Raw genomic sequence first — 20898 nt, 5'->3', positions numbered from 1 at the left:
GTACTTGGGAGCCATGCATCAAAGGTGGAGACTATCACTACAGATCAAGTCCAATTGGGNTTGAAGTTTCTTGGAACAACATTCAGATTCAAGTTATTTGTTTGATTGCATCTGGGTCCATCCCCACTTCTTAATCTCTATTAAATAAATTTTGTTTTTGGTTTTTGGTTTAGTTGTTGCAGTTCTTTTTTTAATTTAATTTAATTTTTTGAATTTAGCATTTAAGAAAAAGTTAAGTTTACTACTATTACAAGGTCTAGCAATGATAAATTTTTGTCCAGTGCATTATAGATTTGAACTCGATACAAGACTAACATGTTTTAAAAATTGGATGTGTGTCATGTTTGTGTTGCGTTGAATGTTTCAATGCATTAATGATGAAACAAACTGGTTTGCTAATATTGTAATTTATGATTCATGAATGAGGAAAAAAGAATTATTATATTTTATTTCTAGAATTTTAATTTTAATTTATTATATTTTATTAAAAAAATACTAATAAAGTAGATTGTGGTGGGCCTTTCTGATTTGGGCCGGACTCTTCTGCCGCATTGTGCCCAATAGTTTTGGAGGAGAGTTGGACTGCTTGACTTAAATCACCTCAAGCCAGCTTGTGTGCAAGCTACCCTTTTGTAGATCTTGTCACTGCCATGGCGAGAGATGCTGTCACAAAAAGTTATAGCAAGAGGCATAATAAATAAATAAAAAAATATATTTGCTACTACAAAGACAATGATTAACCACTTTCTTATAGAAAAACACATGATATGAGTACCGCAAAATATGTAGTGACAAAAATAAAAGAAAAAGAGTAATTTAATGCTTGATAATAAAAAAAAGAGAGTGGTTAGTCTGAGTGCTTGTTCCTTGGAGTTTAATCTAGGAGGGAACACTCTTCAATGTGGGCAATCTCACAGGAAGTTCTGCCATGAAATTGCCACTTTGAAAAAATGGGCCTAAATGCTTATCCTCGAACTTTTAATTGTAGAGAGTAGTGTTGAGAGGAGAGAGAAGGGAGTAGCCTATTGGTGCATGCCCCTATTCACTCTTGCTTTCCCACTTCACTTTTCTTATCCTCTCTGTTTTCTATACTCTCCATTTTCTTTTCACTACAGATCAAGTCCAATTGGGTATTGGGGTAAGGGTTCAACTGTAGGTTGGTAAGGTACTTGGGATTCCTTTCTTGTAACCGCTTGATTTGATAATAGTGGAGTTTCGGGAGTGGTGACCTGAAAATCACCCGGTGGGGTTTTTGCCGTTAGGGTTTTCCCCATTCGTAAACAAATCACCGTGTCATTTATTTTTTCCGCTGCATAATTAGTATTTGGTGATTTGTTTGTGCTTCCACGTATTTGCATGTTAAATTGATTAATTAATAACTTGGCTAATTAATTAATTAATTATGGTTAATCACAAGGGGTCATTCAGATTGTGACCTAACACTTGCTGTTGAATTGTCATTCAATACAAATATTTTCGTTTGTTAGTTTATTTGTGTTGTAAGGAGCTTACTTTGTGTACCACTTGGTTCTTAAACAGTCTTTTAATTGCGGTAAACCAAGCCCAGTCCACCAAGAACAATTATTTGGCCCAAGATCTTTGGGCCACTGTGCTGAGGAAAAACGGCACGCTCACAGGGAGTAGCTTATTAGTGCATGCCCCTATCACGCTCTTGTTTCCTCACTTTACTCCTTATCCCCTCTGTTTTTCTCTATTTTCTTTTTTATTCCTATAATCCCTCTTTTCTTCCTTATTTTTTGTTGTTTTCTTTCTCACTATTTTTCTCATTTGTTTTTCCTTACTCTTTGCTTGCCTTTCGTTGTTCTTCCTACTCTTTTTGCTACCATTCATTGTGCATAGCTAAGGCCTTTATGCTGCCTATCATGATGAGTTTTACTGTTTTACCCCTTAACTACTTTTGGCTTGGTGTGGGTGTCCTTTCCAGACTACCCACTGGTCTGTTGGCTGCTCAGCCATCACTACTACCCTGTGTTGGCCATGCCATGTTTCATTCCCAAACAAAAGAGTTTTGTTTTGTTTTCTTACTCTCTGTGGCATTCCTATCCGAATAAGAGTTGGGTATTCTCTCTTACTAACTCCTATGGCATGCACCTAGTTATTCTAGCTTATCTTTACTTCTTTTGGGTGGTATGTCATCCTAGTAAGACATTTTTCCCAAAAGAGCTTAAGCGGGAATCCCAAAATAGACTTTCCCCCTTCTTTCCACCCCAAACCATACCCTCTCTTACCTCTGACCCATGACCCACCGCCCTTGTATTGGCTGGGTATAAGTGGGTGGTACCTGATCCTTGTGCGTGCTTCATTTTCATGTGATTCCATGGCCTCTCTGTTGTTCATGCATTTGCCATTGCCTAGGGTCTTGTCTGGTCTTTGATGCACATTCTGCTGCTTATTCTTAACCTCTTGTGGTGTGGATAAGTTACCAAGTCTTTATTCTTTGCACTTCGTTCTTCTATAGGTTGGGCCTTGCTTGAGTATGGGTCTTCTTCCTTCAATTCGGCCCTTATCTCTCTTTACTTCTAGTTTGTGGGTTGGCTAGCACTCCTGCTCGCCATTTTGTTGCTTTTGCCATGTTACCACTTGACTTGTGCTTGTTGGGCCTCTTTTGGGCCTACCATGCACTTTTCTCTTATTCAATTCATGTTGTCTAGTGTTTCTACTGGGTTAATTTTCATACCATCTTGGGCTTTCTTGGCTCATTTCATTCTTTTGGGCATCTTCATCCCGGTTTATTCCTTTGGGCATCCTTGGCCCATTCCATTCTTACGTTCTCAATGGCTTTTGTTACATTTTTTAGTCTTCCCTAGCCCAATTACTACATCCTTTACTTTCGGGGTTTATTGGCCTTTGTGCCAACCCCATTTACTAATTCCTTTCTTTGGGCTCTTCCGGCCCATTTTTGCTTGCTTTTCATTTTTTATAATTCTCATGAGCTTATTACTTCCTTCTTTGTGCTCCATTGGGCCTATTTGCTTTCTTTGGAGCCTTTTTTACTATTTTATAGACTCGTGGACCATTATTTCTGCCATTCGGGCTTAATGGTCTTCTTCTCACTTTGCTAATTCTTCATCCTTATTCCCTTCTATCTTGTTGGGCTTCATCTTGCTATTGGGCTTTCTTGCCAAAGTAGGCATCAACACCTATAAAATAGGAGAAATTATTTTGTGGCATGTGTTTTAATTTAATTGTTAAGCAATTAATAAAAATTAAAAAGACCAACATATCCTCCCAAAGTCAACTTCTAACTCTATCCAAAAATGATTTTCTCTCTCTTTTATTTTGTATATAAATATGAAACTTGATAATTATGACAGTTATTAATAGACATTCAATTTTTTTTGGGAGAAAAAATAGACATTCATTCTGATTGTGTTTGTATATAAAATATGAAATTTGATAATCAAGGTATTAATTATGATATATAATTATAAAAATTCTTAATAAATATTTTTTTTTCATGAACATAATAATTCTTAATAATTATTTATTTATTATGATTGTATTTTTATATTCAACAATTTATAACAAATTTATNATTGATATAATAATTCTCGTGCACATTAAATAATGATGACAAACCAATAATGAGACTATCTGCTTCATTCTTTAACCTTTATAGTTATTGTATTATAACTAATTTGGTATTTAGCACATACAAAATATTATTTCATAACCAAAAGAAAAAAAAAAAAAAAAAATACAAACCATTAATGTCTATGTTGCCTACATTAAGTTAAAAATAAATATTGCAAGGCATGACGAAATAATTATATATTATTAAGACTGCATTAGAGATATACTTTTTAAGTTATGCAATTTTTGATTCCAAAAGGACCTCCCTTTTCCGCTTGGAATGGGCCAATAGTTCACGGGGATCAGGAAGGTTTGCTTTGATTACAGAGTTTTCCCTAAAATTCTCAATCCATACTTGCAAGCGCGGGAAGTCATCTGCAGCTGCAGGTTTCATAACTTTGACAGCAGTTGCTTCTTCAAGTACTCCCAGCCAAACTGTTATAAATCCAAACACTAAGTCAGCCAATCCAATTTTGTCGCCACCAAAGTATTTCTTCTTCCCAAGCCCTTGTTCTTCAATGATTTTCGGTAGTTCTCTTTGTTCTTTTGTTGCCTTCTCTGTCGGGGAGATAAACACCTTGGAGAGTTTCCTTGAGTAATTAATATAATATATAGAGACACACTTTAACCTAAAAGGCATAAGCCTAATGGGTACGTGCTCAATTATGTTATATTAACCACTCATTCTTTTCATCTTTATTCAATGCGGGACTTCACTCACATGTGTACCCTAACAATCTCCCTCTCATGTGGGAGTCTCTGCCACTCTGTGGGCTTCAAGACTTCTTTGTGGGCTATGAATAAGTCCTACTTGCTCTCCCTTGCCTAATGGACTTTTCACTTCATTAGCGCGTCATCCATGGGTCTCTCGTACGCCATCCATAGGAACCATGTGTTAACCCCGCACGCACATCCATGGGAACCCCGTACTTCCATGTCCATGGGAACCTCGCATCACACCATTATTTAGCACCATTAGTAGTATTCCTTTGTTGGGCCTTTTTTTTTTCCTTCTTCTCCAAGATCTTTATGTGTGGGCCGTTTAGGCTTTCTTTGTCCTTGCTTGGTAGGGACCATGAACACCTCGCCACCTTCACCGCACACCACCATGGGTTTTGATATCACTTGTTGGGGGGAGATAAACACCTTTTAGAGCTTCTTTGAGTAATTAATATAATATATAAAGACACACTTTAACCCAAAAGGCCTAAGCCCAATGGGTATGTGCTCAATTATGTTATATTAACCACTCATTCTTCTCATCTTTATTCAATGTGGGACTTCATTCACATGTGTAACCCAACAATCTCCCCCTCACGTGTGAATCTGTCTCTATATGAGCTTCAAGACCTTTCTGTGGGCTATGAACAAGTCCTACTCACTCCTCCTTGCCTAATGGGCTTTTCACTTCATCAATGCGTCATCCATGGGTCTCTCATACGCCATCCATGTGAACCATGTGTCAACCCCGCACACACATCCATAGGAACCCCGCATGTCCATGTCTATGGGAACCTTGCATCACACCATTATTTAGCACCATTAGCAGTATTCCTTTGTTGGGCCTTTTTTTTTTCCTTCTTCGCCACACACCACCATGGGCTCTGATACCACTTGTTGGGGAGATAAATGCCTTGGAGAGCTTCCTTGAATAATTAATATAACATATAGAGATACACCTTAACCCAAAAGGCCTAAGCCCAATGGGTATGTGCTCAATTATGTTACATTAACCACTCATTCTTCTCATCTTTATTCAATGTGAGACTTTACTCACACGTGTAACCCAACATTCTCTTGTTCTTCTCCAACAGTCAAATTGAAACCCAAGAGTGTTGAGCTCTGCATCACAAGGAAAACTTAGATAGGAAAAGGCATATATTAATAGAGTTGTGTCTATTTCACACCCGTTGTTGCACAAAACCATGCACACAATTTTTGCATTGAAATCATGACTTGTTCAAAAGTCAGGACTTGAACTCACGATTTTAGTACAAAATGTATGTGTGTATGATTGTGTATAATCGGTGTGCACTAACACTAATATTTTCCCATATTAATATATCAAGTGTTTTGTATTCTAATCTTATTACTTAAAGAAAAATAATGCTACTTTCTATTTTGGTCGAAAACAAAATAAATCATGAGATCATTGCTAAATAACTATTTATGTATTTCAATCCTTATGTGACAAAAGTTTTGTAATTTAACTGGCACTTGATGCTTCCATTAGAGATATTAAGAATTCAAATCTCACCACCTCAATGATCAAATTATAAAAAATAAAAATAAAAATAAAATTCATTCCTAATTTTATAATCAAGTACTATGCAGTTTTTTTATTAAAAAATTATTCAAAAAATTATTAATTAAATTGATATTTCTGAATAAAAAATTAGAATAATTACAAATTCTGAACCGAGAAAAAATTGCATATATTGGAATTGAATGCATGTTATTGACCATATGCACTAATTAGCCACAAGATAGGTAAATTTTCTATAATTTTAACTCAAAAGATAATCCAATACGAAGTAAACATTGCAAAGAGTTGAAGTGTATTAGTTTGGATATTCAGCAAAAGTGTCTTTCTAGAACCTGTGTTAGATCAAATTGAAAAAACACATGAAGACTTGGATTATTGGAATCCATATAAATTACCTTGTCGTCTAGAAACTTAATCCAGAACCTTGCGAAGGCCCTCTCATGAGGGTCTGTAGGAAGCAAGGGGTTATGTGGCCATGTCTCCTCACTGCATTCAAGTATGACAGTAGACTCTGCAATTGGTTTCTCATTGTGAACGAGCACAGGGACCTTTTGATGAATTGGGTTATATCGTAAAAGCAAATCACTCTTGTTAGCTAAATCCTCTTTCACATATTCATACTTCACACCCTTGAGTTCCAGAGCCCATATCACCCTGTAACTGTATGGGCTCGGCCAAACTCCTAATAACTTAACTTCTTCCATTTTCGTTTATTTTCTAACCCTGTCAAATTCGTTTATATATAGAGAGAGATGTTTTTGTCTTTGTGTGACAATTTGGGGTTTATCTTCATTGGGTTCTAAGTCATCATTTTTTGAGAAGGTATTTGGTATCAAATAATACCAAAATCCAAATCTAATAAGTGTGAGACATATTAGTATAACTAATCCATTAACAATTAAAAGATATGTGTTAATGTGTAGTTATTTTTGCATGCATGTTTCTCATGTATTGAATTTTAATATGGATAACATAATATCATTTAATACAAAATATTTTTTTTCATTTTTTGACAGTTTGTAGCCTTCTTTTGTTTACCGTTTTTCAATTTTGGTAGCCTTCTTTTTTGACCGTATTTTAACCAAAAAGATTATGTCCTTGACCCTGAGAATAGAGACAAGTCGCCTAGATTTCTGATTTCCTTTTGAAAAAATGAAGTAACTTTTCTTTTGAGCTAGTGGGAAATTTTTGAGCCTGCCACTACTATATGTGTGCGTTTGGCTCCAAATTGAAAAGCCAACTTATTTTTTTTTATTTAACTTATTTTTGCTATTATTCATGAGTCTCACTACACTTTTTAGTACTATTTATGGGTCTCACTAGACTATTTCAGCTAACTTTTATTTTTATCTATAGTACTTCTAGCAAAAAATTTTTAGTTTAAGTAAAATAAGCAGATCCCAAATGGATGACTAGCTCTTTTGACTTTTTTAATATGACACGTAGTGTGTTATCTACTCTAGGATTTCAAACACTGACGACATAGCCTAGGAAAAATAAAACCCAAATTAATCTAACTTCTATGAGTTTGTTTGTAATTTGCTTATTTTGCTGAAACTAAAAACTTTTTACTGAAAGTACTATAGATAAATGTAAAAGTTAGTTGAAATAGTACAATGAGACCCATTAATAATACCAAAAGTGCAATGAGGTTCATGAATAGTAGTGAAAATAAGTTGAATAGTAAAATAAGCTAGCTTTTAATTTGGAGCCAAACGCATACTATATACCACAATTCATTCATATCATATTATTTTAAAAATCAAAGTTTTAGGTTAATATAACAGGTTAGGTAAGGATGGCTAACTTTAGTGCTAGATTGCCTGGAGAGGGGTGGCTTGGTGGTTGGGATCCGTGTATCAGCTTTAAGGTCCCTCATTTGAGCTCGGACGAGTACCTAGGGAGGAGTGTGGGTATCTTTGCTGAGGAGCCTTTGATTACCAACTCTTTCGAGGTGCTAGGGTGAAGTCTGTGGTAACCTTGGAACATAGTAGCTATGGTTCAATCTAACATTCCCTAGCGGGGGGTGCCCTTATAGTCACGTTGAGGGGGGTGAGTCACAATGGTCGCTCCTGCCCCACATTTTTATTTAGCCAAAAAAAAAAAAAAAATTTAGTGCTAGACTAAATTTCTGAACACATAAAGGTCTTAATTTAAAATTGAGGGTACTACTATCCTAGAAAATATGTTCAAATTTAAATAGTGGGTTGGACTGTTAGGTGCTTCCTGAAACCTTCTCCACCAGATGATTTTGTAATTTTTATTTTATTTATTTATTTTTTAGAATCAAGATGATTGCTGTACTATTATAAATGAATTTATCATTCTTCACGAAATAATTCTTTTGGGGCATTTCACCCTAAATAATTCTTTAGCAAGTAATAGACTAACATTTGTTTTTCTTTAGGAAAACACTGATGCAGCTACAAGGGTGCGGCATTGGTGTCCAACGCGACCTGACGTTGGGCGCAATGGGTGATGCCGTTGCCTGCACGTTGTTTTTTTTTTTTTTTTTTTTTTTTTTTTTTTTTTTTTTTTTTTTTTTTCGGATTTGCCCCGACTTGGGCTGATTTGCACCAATTTGGGTCGAATTGGTTCATATTGGCCAGCCAAAACCTACCAATTCAGGCTGATATCGACGATTTAGTTTCGATATTGGCCGATACCGGTCGATTCAAGTTGATAACGGCTTTGAATTAGGCCAAAATTCAAGTAAGAATCATTTTAAAAAAGAAGTGCAAAAACATTTTTAAACCAAAAAAAACCCTAAAATCATCACTACCTCCCTACCTCTCTACTCTTTTCCTCTCTCTGCTCTATGCTCTTTACCTCCCTCCCTGTATTCTAATTTCAATGTTTTAGTTTCAAAAATTGTGGATTGTATTTAATTAATGAATATCATGTTTTAGTATCATATACTATTACTCTTAAATATGGTATATGTTTATACAATGTGAAAAAGTATGCTTAGCAAATATATAGAAAATATAAATAAAAATACTTTTAATAATTTTTTAAACATCGCACCCACACCCTACTTTTTCAAAAATTGCCAAGTCCTGCACCTGCACCTGAATTTGGAAATGCACCTGTGCTTCATAACAGTTTCAATATATTATAAAAGATTGAATTACAATTTATATCTTTAAAATTTAGGAAAATTTTGATTTTATTCCCTAAAATTTTTAAAATTTAGATTGTGACCTCTAATATAATATCAAACTATGATTTGATAATAGAAGTTTCATTCAGATGGCTTGTAATGATGTATTCCGCCATCAGGCCAAGCATATCAAAATCGATTTCAATCGTGTTTGGCATCACCTCCTTCATTGTTCCTTTTGGCTGATCTTTGTTGCCTCTCAAGATCAACTTGTAGACATTTTTACCAAATCCCATCATCTGGATGCTTTCGTGATCTAGTTTCCAAATTTAAGTTGGTCTCTCATCCTTCATCTTGAAGTTGAGGAGGGTTGTTAGAGCATTGTCATTGTACTTATGTACAATATTGTGTCATAGGCGTCTCTCTATGTAAAGACCTTATCTTGTATGATATTCTATGCATCAATATATTGAGAATTCATTCTCAATTCTAGCATATCTAAAATGCTTCTCAGCAGCAGCAGCAAAAAAAAAAAAAAAAAGAAAAAGAAAAAAAGAAAAGAAAAAGCATATCTAAAATGCTGAGGGTAATCGTAGGTGTGCTGGAAACTGTATTATATTTGTATGTAAGCTTCGTTATAATCCCCCTCCTCTTTTTTTGATTGCTTTATAATTCATTTTCTTATTTGGTTTTTAAGTTACATTCAATGTTTTGGAAAAGTACTAAGAAATTTAATTAGGAAATAATTGCCTAGAGAGTCCAAATGTGAGAAATAAATTAGGTCATAAAATTGTTGAGCTTCTTATGAATTCCCTAATACATTTTTCTTTTTGGGATACATTGATTCTTGGAGGTGGGGGGAATTTAAACTTTGAATGTCTCCTTTAGAAACACTAGGAGGTGCCAATTGAGCAGACATGACAAATGGTAAAGTTGGGTTGGGTTGGGTTGGGTCAATCGAGTTGCAGGCTGAAATAGGGTCGGTTTAAAAACGGGTTAAAGATAATCAGGTTGCATGCGGTTGGGTCAGGCTGACTTGTGTTTTCACATGAAAAATTAAAAAACTAAAAAAAAACAACAAATAAATGCCAAATTTTTAGAGAGAATGAATCAAATCAATCAAGGAAACGAATTGCACATAATACTCTTTGTTTTTTTGTTCCTTGTTAAGTGGGCATCTACTATTATTAGACTGTTGGTGTTACTATTATACATTCGAAGGGGAAAAAAAAAATTAAAAAATATAACACTTTCCATGTCTTTCCAATTTTGATAGTTTTGTACATGACTAAAATTCTTTATAGTCATGAATTCAAAATCTTCTATATTAATAATTCACAACCAAAATGTTTATAATTACAAATTTACAACTTGAGAGAGAATAGAGATTCTAAGGAGCACAAAAGTATAATTTTTAAATCTACACACTTAAGATTCAAAGTTCACTAATGAACAAGCACTGGGTCAAAATTGGTGGGTTTGGGTCGGGTTAGCAGATTTCTGTCCATTTTGCCATGTTTTTGAGCTACAAGGTCCTTGTCAAATTCTCTTATATATATATATATATATATATATCTTTACTAAAAATGTATGAATAATTAATAATTAGTTGTGTTAAGGGGTATCAATAGTGGTCTAAAACCTTGCGAAAATTGTGCTAATAATAAAAATTCATGTGATTTGCTGTCTAGGAACAGATTACTCTGCACTTTTTTATTTGGGGGGAGAAAGATTTCAGTACATTGGGTTATTCACAATTGTAAGTTTCTTTTTGGAGGTAAATTTTCAAGCAATGGCATCCTGAGATAATTTCTGTTACATAGATGTACTAGCAAACTTGGAACCAGTACTGGAACTGACCAAAGGGTGAGATATGCTTTTAGTTTTTATTTTTATGAAGAAAAAAGGGAGGAAATTTATGACTTGCAAATTGGAAAACGTCAATTAGCCAAAATTTATGACTTCCAAAACTCACACACACAAAAACAGTAAACATCAATTTATTTGTGAATTCTATTTATCTCGAAAATGGTCTCAAAACTAGATCATTTTAAGATATAGGGGAAACAACACTCGATATTTGCAAACCTCTACTTGTAGCATTAAACATCTAATAAATTACGAGTCACACTGCCAGGTTTTTTTTTTTTATTTATAATTAGGCAGGCAAACTTATTTTTAGAATAATATATCTTGAGAAATGGATTCAGAGAATGAGAGAACACACAAGCTGATGCTAGCAGCTACTGTTTAATATGTTTATGATACTGCTGAGGAGACAAAGTGTTCTCTTAGCCACTTGAAATACGTCAACAGCTCATTGCGATCACGAAGGCTCTCTTTAATAGCTGGAATTTCATTGAAGTTTTTGATCCATGCCTGTAAGCGAGGGAAGCTATCAGCTTCCAACACTTTGACCCCAGCTGCTTCTTGAAGGATTTCCAGCAAGCAAGCTATCCATCCAAAGGTTAAGGGCCTGTTTGGTTTGTATTTTCAAACAATATTTTTTAGTTTTTAAACAGTATTTCACGCATTTCAACACACTTTTTCACCCACACGTATTTTAAAAAATTATAAACAACAATTTTCAAACTACTCTACCAAACACCCCCTTAAGTCAGCCAGTCCTATGTCACTGCCACCAAAAAACTTCCTCTCTCCAAGACCATGCTCTTCTAGGATTCCCAGAAGTTCTTTCACTTCTTCTGTTGCTTTCACTTGTTGTTCTCCGCTAGTTACAAAGTATCCAGAAAAATTGTTTTTCTAAATCGCACAAAGTATCCAGTTAGAGTGGGCAACATCTCCATCTTATATATTATCCGAGTCTAGAAAAAAATGTTTAAAGCTTGTTTGTGTGTGCAGTTCATTATTATAGTCAGATTAATAAAATCTACCAGTTAAGTCAATTAGAAAGTTTTCTGTCATTCAATAAGGAATTTGAGTTTGAATCTTATCTATACAAAAAATCAATTGATGTCTAACAATTATTATGAAATTGATGCTATAAAATTTGAATTTTAGTATAAACAAATCTACGGAAGAGAAAAAGACAAGATCACCACCGCTTTTAATTCTCCTCTTATTATTTTTACCTTTAGTTAAATGACATTTACTATGGAAATACTTTTAAAACTTTCACATGTTCCAACACATGCAGACCCACCCCGGAGAGATCTTTAAGCAAGCAGCTTCTCTGCTAGATGAGTACTAGAGACTTGCTAAATCCCTCCCTCACCGATAAGCATCGGAGTCATCGGACTACACATACTCTGTTTTGTTGTTTTTTTTTTTTTTACTGTTTGGTTGTTGTGGAGTTACCGGGCCACTGCTTTTTTGGGCCTAGTTTCATTTGTAATAATAACTCCCTCACCAGACTTTCTTTTGTACTTCTTTTTTATATTAATACACTTCTAACTTTTCAGTTAAAAAAAAAAAAACCTTTCGCATGTATAAAAGAAAAGTAATAACAACAAAGGAGACTAGTAAAAAAATAAAGGAAATGTTAATGAATGTCTTTAAAACAATTATTAACAAAATATTTTAAGAAAAATTTTATGAAAAAAGAAAAAAATAATTAATGTTTTGACAACTTTTTTTATTTTCCATATGGTTATTTAACTAAAAAATACACTTTCATCATATGAGAAAAAAAGCCATATGACAGAATCTTAAGGGAGAGCCTAAGAAATAGTACCTAAGTACTGTACTTAAGTCTTGTCCTTCTTAAAATGGATTGTTAACAATTATTCTAAAAGCATTCATTAACATGACCCAAAAAATAACAATAAAGGAGAACAAAGTTGTAGGTACGCAATGTAAGAATAAACATAATAATCAGTTAGTTGATGCATAATTACCTTATCCTCTCCAAAGTTTGCCCAGAACCGAGCCACAGCTCTCTCGTGAGGATCATCTGGAAGCAAGGGGTTGTGTGGCCAAGTCTCTTCAATGTACTTGAGAATGACAATGGATTCTGCTATGGGTTTCCCACCATGAACAAGCATAGGAACCTTCTTATGGACGGGATTGTACTTCAAAAGCATATCACTCTTGTTGAATATATCCTCTTCTACATATTCATATTTGATACCCTTGAGTTTTAGTGCCCATATAACTCTGTAAACATATGGACTAGGCCAAAATCCTATTAGCTTTACTTCTTCCATTCTTACTTAGATTTTCTTTCTTCCTACCCGAGTGAGTTCATATATAACTAGTCAATTGATTGCCTTGCTTTATCTACAAGCATATACAATTGGACAATTAGAAGACTTTTTTTGGTTGTCTCTATAGGCTATTATTGACTAAGGGAAATTGATAATGTGGTAATCTTAATCAACTGCTCTAGTCTTGTCTCTATAGGCTATTATTGACTAAGGTAAGTTGATAATGTAGGCTATTATTGACTAAGGGAAATTGATAATGTGGTAATCTTAATCAACTGCTCTAGTCTTGTGGTTGGAAAAATTCACATGGGTTGTCAATTTTTTAATGAAAAATATTGTTCACTCTGTCTGTTTGGTACAATTTATTTTTATAATTTTTTGAAGACACTTTTGAAATAAAAAAATTATACTTTAAAAAAGTGAGGTTTAATAAAACTTTACACCAAATGGCCAAAAAAACAATGGTTTTTTAGTCATTAACAGTAAAGTTTGGTATAAGCATTTGAAAATTTATTGAGAAACTTGAAATAAAGGGGAAGAATATTGCATAAAGTTGAGAATTTCATGCTTCTATTACAAATGGGTAAGCATAGAGATAAACATATTAAAATGTGGCAAAAATGGCCAAATACCATATATACATTACACCAGCCAAGGTATATGTGAATGCTGACGTGACTAGATTTGGACCCTACATGTGGGCTAGCTGTGAGAACAGAAAGGGAGACGTTGGCTAAAAAAGAGGATCTTTGGCCCGTGCCAATGGCATGACCATTTTGGGGAAGAGTGAGATTTGCACCTGGCATGGACACCCAGCATTAGCGTAAAAGGAATATAGTGACCCCCTATGGCTAGATTCTATAGAACACCCCTTAATGGCTAAGCTTGTGTTGGACAACTGTTGAGGACACATCCATCACTCCTAGTATCCCTAATGTCCCCAAGACAGTCGTCACTTGGGAGTTCTTAAGGGAAATTTGAAGGCAGGCAATCAATCAAAATTATACTCAAAATGAATTTCCGTTGAGAATTTTATGAATATTTTCAAATGCAAATTAAAAACAAAAAATCTTATTTATCAAAATTTTCTTGGTATTAGTCTCAATAAATTTCTCAGAAACTGATTAGTGAGCAATTTATGCAAAAGATTCAATAAGTGATTAGTTACAAATAAGTACGAAACAACTATCAATACAAAGAAAAGGAAAATGTTTTCCAAGCTCCCAGTTACAAAACCACAATACAGTTACTAACTAAAATAAGTTAAAATGAGGATTTAATAAATAATATAATTAAAAAAAAAAAAAAACTTATGGGGTGACTTTAAATTCAAGATAACTTCTAAAAACCCATTTGCTCTATAATATCTCAACAAGATTGCATCTTTGAATGAAATTTGTGACACAATGAAACTCTGATACTGGCCACAACAAAGACAACGTGAACTTATTTTACATGAGAGCCATTGACCCATTTGAAACCTAAGTAAAACTAAGACATACATACATAATAGGCATAGATAGAGATTGAACTAAACAAGAGACACAACTGTACTATATCTAACCCTCATGGGTATAGTCTTCAATGAGTTGTTCAATAAGGCATTCCACTTACATGGTATAGATTTTGGATTATTGAAGATGTTACTGTGTTTTGAAGGAAAGGAAAGCATGGTGTTTGTCATTATCATGGGGCCACAATCTACATTACCATATCTAATAAACATGCACGTGCATATATTTAATAAATATGACACACAACATACTTTGTATTCAAACTTCTTACCATAGACATAGTGGGAAACGATGGGCATAGTTGGATCAAATCCTTTTCATTAACCTTACTTCAGCTTCAAGGGCATCATAATGAGTTCATTTCTCCTTCATTGCTTCTACTTCAGCAGACAACTCCATAACCCTTTGGTCGGTTGCAGTAGATGTTAGAGGTGGCGTATTATCATCCATTGAACTTGCCAGAGGGGATTGGACCAAAGCCTACCCCTCTAACATGGCCACCTCTCTTTGCAAAGATGACCTATCCAAATGCATCGTCGGGTTGCCAAAGTATGCCAGCCAATGTCGTTTCCCTGCAACTGTGACCCTGTTGCCATAAGCTGTTTCATCTTTGCCTAGTACTCACAAATAAACAAGACAACATATTAGCAACGAGGGCAATAATACACATGCCAACATGAGTAATATGCTTATATATATATATATATATATATAAAAGTTGGGTTGGAGTTATTATAAAAGAAAAAAAAAAGTTGGGTTAGATTTATACCATGTGTACTTAGAACCCATACCATATATATTGTCCTTAAGAGTTTCCATCAAATATCTAAGCATATCAGAAATTAAGAATCAACGTGTGAAGAACTACAATGTTTTGAACCTAGAAGTTTTCTAGTTCATATACAAACACATTTAAGAAACAGCTATATAAACCCAACCCAAGAGAAGGGGAAGGGGAAATTCAAACAAGTGACCTGTGCTTTATGAGGTGTGGCTTGGGATTGACTACTATATACATGAATTCATAAATAAACAATTTATGAATTGTTAATGAATTAGTACGAACGTTTTCACCCAAGAATCTAGAAGTTCCCAAATAAACAAAGGGCTTGCAAGTATTTAATAAATACAACTAGTGTTTTGATAGAAGCTCCCAAAAAAATTTAACTTTGAGACCTTAACTTATCATCTACACCAATACATGCATCTTACTATATTAAACCTTTATGGAGCATATAGCATACTTTAGTTCCTGCATATGTACCTTATATACAATTCATAAGCCATGCAAAACCAGGCACATGGTCATGAAGATGCAAATGTAATGAATCGTATGAATTAGCAACTTCAATCTCAAATAGTTCTTCGCGGTGGTGTGTTAGGTGGCTGAGTGAGGTAAGGAGACCGAGGATGGCTGCGGTGGTTGTGTCGTTGGAGGTGGTGGTGTCGGCGGCAGAAGGCAAGGCCGATGGAGTGTGAAGGAGAGTGAGGGAGGTTGTCCCTTTCTAGATCGGAGGACTGTTGGATTGGCGGCGGGGAGGACGGTGGTGGCTCTGCAGTTCGAGCGGCGAGGGAACAGAGACAAGAGTGAGGGAGAATGAGGTAGAGAGTGTTTGGGAATTCCGATGTTTTGATTTGAGTGAGAGAGTAAAGTGTGTTGACACCCCATTTTGCAACCCGCATTTAACTTCACATGGAAGGTAAAATGGTACTTTCACCTTGGAAATATGCATCTTGATTCTAGCTATTAGGTCCTTAATCTTATTTCACCAAAATGATCTTGATGTTGTAACGATCAAATCGACAGGTCATAAGTCCTAATCGGACCACCGGATTGAAAGTTATCATCAAATCAAGTTTTAATGGCCGAGATGCACTATCATAAATTGAGTTCGACTATATGTGATTATGAATAATTGATTTCAATTGGTTATAAGTGTAATCAATTGGTTATAAGTGTAATCAATTGGAGATCAATGATGTATCATAATTTGATTGGTTAGGACTACATTTTATAGTGAGGTTGCATACATCTAATTAATTAGATAGTTAAACATTAATTATTCAATGAGTAATTTGTATAATTATCTTTTAATTAAAGTAAATTTGGGACCAATTAAGTCTAAAATGAGAGTGATTGGAGCCATTTAATGTTAATTGGGAGCTAATTTGGGACCTATTAATGTTAATTGAGCTGAAACTATTTTCTAACAAATGATCTCTGCTCACTATTTCATCAATATCTCTCAGAATATTTTGAATATGTGAATGAGGTTAATTTTCCCAGAAACTAGATATCCGGAGCTTCAATTTGAGCACAAGAACGAGATAATTCCGATCAGAATTGAGTCAGATATGATTTTTCGAAGTTAGCTCTATAGGTTGTTATAGCAGCTACGGGAAAACCGAATTTTGGCTTGCTCCCCACTCCTACCAATCTCTTCATTTAATGCACCAGATTTTCCCCAAGGCTAAAATAAGGTCTAGGTTCATGATTCTTTGTCAACTCTCATTAAATGGCATTCCATTCATATTTCTTCCACCACTACTATATAAACGCTCCCTCTCCTTCATTCCAAAGCACACAAAATACCTCCATCTCTTCTCCTATCTTGAGTTCTAGTGAAGTTGAGTAGTCTTGTCATATCTTGGTCTTCCTGAGACTCAAGGTATTGAATGAGACTCACTCTCCCTCTCCTAACTCTTCTTTTCCTCCACCCTTAGGATCTCCCTCAAACGTCTCCTCCTTTACCATATGGATCTTGTGTTGCCATAATGAGAGTTTAAGATTAAAGCATGATAGTAATCATTTAAATTCCCTTGAATATGTTTGAATGTTCTTAATTGTTCTTATATGTTCTTGGTTGTTCATCACATGTTCATGTATATTACTAGTTTTAATCTTAAATCCACATCAAAAATATGAAAAATATGTTTGTTTAATAATTCTTTCAAATCCTTAAATCTAGGTTATCACCATCCACACATATTCACTGGAATTTATTTTTCAATTCAAATGCAATGCTTAGTAAATTGAATTAGGATTTATCACATACACACACAATAAATTCAACATGTAAATTGATTGACATATTGGATGATATGATATGAATGTTGGCCACCATAGTCTAGAAGACCGGTTTCACCGGGCAAGATGGGTGCCTAAAACCTTCCCACCTTGTAATATAGCCTCCGAGCTTAGATCAAGGGTTAGTAGATCAAATACTTATCCATATAATTTTCGATTTTTAGATTGTAACTAGGAAACAAAGCCATGTACTTTACCTTAGATTGTATCTAGAACCAAAGCCATGTAATTTCCTATGATCAATGTAAATTCAATTTCAATAAATAAAATAAGGAATTTTTCAATTTTGGTTTTCTTTTTTATTCCAATAATTAAATAAGTGGTGACTTCATTGTAAAACCCTTAATTTGAAGGGGAAAATATAATCAGTTGAACCTCCATTTTGAGAGGTAATAACACGACTCCACCCATTCACGTGGGTTTGGCCTAACATTCCATAAAAAAGGGGGTCGGGGGCGCTGTCTCTCACAAAGTGTCAAAATTGTGGTGGGAACCGAAGAGTTTTAGAGGGAATTCAATAGATTTTTATTATGACAAAATTGACCTATTATAGCGGATTTAAAGTTGCTGCAATAAAGAAAGAATAGGCTAAGGTTTATTATGACGATAATATAACTTGTTTTGGCGAAAATCAAGCCTGCCTTAATAGCTCTTTATGTATTTTTTTTAATAAAATAATATTTAATACTTCAAATTAATAAATTATAATTTAATAATTAAAAAAATAATTTAATCCTAAAAATTAACAAATATATAATTTAATACTTCAAATTACTAAAATTAAATTTAATACTACAATTGTCAATAAAATATAATTTACTAATGAATAACAATATAATTAATACTTCCAACTATGTAAATATATTTTAATACTACAAATTAATTGAGTATAATTTAATAATTAATAAGATTTAATATAATACTTCAAATTAATAAAATAAAATTTAACACTACAAATTAATAAAATAAAATATATTAATTAATAAAAATATTTTTTAATAATTCAATTTAACAAAATTTAATTTAATTTAATACTTCAAACTAATTTAATATATTTTAATTTAATACATCAAATTAATAAAATATAATTCCTCACTACAAATTAGTAAAATATAATGTAATAACTAAAAAAAAAAAAAAATCTAAGATGAGACTCGAGGACCAAAAATAGTAAAATATAGTTTAATATTACTTTGGAATGACTAAAATACCCCTAAAACTAAAAGAAGGCCAACTTACGTCTATAAATGTTGAAAATGACCGAAACACCCTTACCACCCAAAAATGGCTGAAACACCCTCGAAGTAAGAAAAATAACTGAAATACCTTTGAAGCCTAAAAAAATACCGCAATACCCTTGAATCCTAAGAAAACACCAAAATTGGAGGAAATATAATCTATTATTTAGTGAAAACGATTAAAATACCCCTAAGACTAAAAGAAGGCCAACCTACCCCACAAACTCAAAAAATGGCTAAGACACCCCTACCACCCAAAAAATGATTGAAATACCCCTGAAGCAAGAAAAATAATTGAAATATCATTGAAGACAATAAAAGATCACAATACCCTTGAATCATAAGAAAAACCCAAATTGGAGGAAATATAACTTAATATTCATTAAAAACAATTGAAATACCCCTAAGACTAAAAGAAGGTCAACCTACCCCACAAACTCAAAAATGGTTGAGACACCCCTACCACCCAAAAAATTTCTGAAATACCTCCGAAGTAAGAAAAATAACTTAAATATCATTCAAGCCTTAAAAAAGGCCACAATACCCTTGAATCATATGAAAAAACCAAAATTGGAAGAAATATAATTTAATATTCATTTAAAAACGATTGAAAATACCCCTAAGATTAAAAGAAGGCCAACCTACCCTACAAACTCAAAAAATGGCTGAGACAACCCTACCATCCAAAAAATGTTTGAAATACTTTCGAAGTAAGAAAAATAACTTAAATACCATTCAAGCCTTAAAAAAGGCTACAATACCCTTGAATCATAAGAAAAAACCAAAATTGGAAGAAATATAATTTAATATTCATTTAAAAACGACTAAGCTCCTAAGACTAAAAGAAGGCCAACCTACCACACAAACTCAAAAAATGGTTGAGACACCAAAATACCCCCGACAACTGCAAATGAACCAAATGCCCCATAGGCATTAAAAATGTCCACTATACACCCTAAGCCAAAAGGTCACCAAAATACCCTAGAAACTTTAAAAATGACCAAAGTACCCCTAAACCCTAAAAATGACTAAAAATACACTCTAAGACTAAAGGAAATGATCCTAATACCCCCATAAACCCAAAAAAAATGAAGAAATACCCCCTATGTAGTAAAACTTTTTACACACATACATCCTAAGCCTAAAAGATGACATAAATGCCCTTGGAACTTAAGAAATTATTAAAATGTTTAAAGGGTATGAGATCATTTCTTATGTTTTGGGGGTGTTTCGGTCATGCTATAACATTTCTCTAATTTTTCTGTCATTATAATGCAGCCTTCACAGGTTCTTCAATCATTTTTTACGCTTTAGGGGTGTATGGATTATTTTTTAGGTTTTGAGTGTATTTCAGACAGCTCTAACAATTACGGGGGCGTTGTGGTCATTTTTTGATTTATAGGGGTATATTGGTCTTATTTTACTCATCGAGGGGTATTTTGATCTTTTTCAAACATAGGGGGATATTTATGGTCCGTTTCCATGTTTCGGGGGGCATTTTCTTAATTTTATGCGCTTTTGGGGGGTGGGGGGTTGCTTATTTTTTAAAGTTTTGAGAGTGTTTTAGTCATTATTTAGGTTTCAGAGGTAATTTAGCCTTTTTTTTTTTTTTTTTTTTTTTTTTTTTGTATTGGGTGTATTTTGGACATTTTTTGTGTGGTTATGAGGGCATTGTGGTAATGTTTTCGATTCATAGGGCTATTTGGTTATTATTCAAGTAATTGAGTGGTTTTCCACCTTTGTCATTTTCTAGCTTTTAGGAGGTATTTCGGTCATTTTGATGTTTTGTGGGTATTTCAGCCATTTTTTATGTTTCAGGGGTGTATTAGTCCTTTTTTGGGTGTCTGTTGTGTTTTGGACATTTTTTGTCTTTCTGGGGGCATTGTGGTCATTTACCAGACTTATAGGAGTATTTTGGTCTTATTCAAG

At 33.9% G+C, this 20898-nt stretch overlaps 2 protein-coding genes across 2 annotated transcripts; both read right to left on the bottom strand.

The window, feature by feature from the left end:
- Positions 1–3829: 3829 nt before the first annotated feature.
- On the bottom strand, positions 3830–6564 carry LOC112013874 (probable glutathione S-transferase). The gene is made up of 3 exons (XM_024046250.2): positions 6256–6564; positions 5386–5436; positions 3830–4147 (listed from the first exon to the last, which is right to left on the bottom strand). The coding sequence occupies exons 1-3, from the start codon at positions 6562–6564 to the stop codon at positions 3830–3832; spliced, it is 678 nt and encodes a 225-aa protein (XP_023902018.1).
- A 4383-nt stretch (positions 6565–10947) lies between these two features.
- Positions 10948–13181, bottom strand: LOC112013871 (probable glutathione S-transferase). Its single transcript, XM_024046249.2, has 3 exons — positions 12821–13181; positions 11572–11726; positions 10948–11439 (listed from the first exon to the last, which is right to left on the bottom strand). Exons 1-3 carry the CDS (start codon positions 13127–13129, stop codon positions 11223–11225), a joined length of 681 nt encoding a protein of 226 aa, XP_023902017.1. The 5' UTR covers positions 13130–13181; the 3' UTR covers positions 10948–11222.
- Positions 13182–20898: the final 7717 nt, after the last annotated feature.

Source organism: Quercus suber, unplaced genomic scaffold (genome assembly GCF_002906115.3).
Source record: "Quercus suber isolate HL8 unplaced genomic scaffold, Cork oak 2.0 scaffold_47, whole genome shotgun sequence".
Lineage (NCBI taxonomy): Eukaryota > Viridiplantae > Streptophyta > Magnoliopsida > Fagales > Fagaceae > Quercus > Quercus suber.
The sequence above is the reverse complement of the archived record's forward strand: the minus strand, read 5'-3'. Positions and strand labels throughout refer to the sequence as shown.

Coding starts and splice junctions, on each gene's coding strand:
- LOC112013874 (XM_024046250.2), bottom strand. CDS start 6,564: ATGGAAGAAGTTAAGTTATTAGGAGTTTGGCCGAGCCCATACAGTTAC. Junction 5,437..6,255: donor TTAAGTTTCTAGACGACAAG/GTAATTTATATG, acceptor CTTGTGATGCAG/AGCTCAACACTCTTGGGTTT. Junction 4,148..5,385: donor TTGGAGAAGAACAAGAGAAT/GTTGGGTTACAC, acceptor CCGACAGAGAAG/GCAACAAAAGAACAAAGAGA.
- LOC112013871 (XM_024046249.2), bottom strand. CDS start 13,129: ATGGAAGAAGTAAAGCTAATAGGATTTTGGCCTAGTCCATATGTTTAC. Junction 11,727..12,820: donor CAAACTTTGGAGAGGATAAG/GTAATTATGCAT, acceptor TGTGCGATTTAG/AAAAACAATTTTTCTGGATA. Junction 11,440..11,571: donor GGACTGGCTGACTTAAGGGG/GTGTTTGGTAGA, acceptor CAAACCAAACAG/GCCCTTAACCTTTGGATGGA.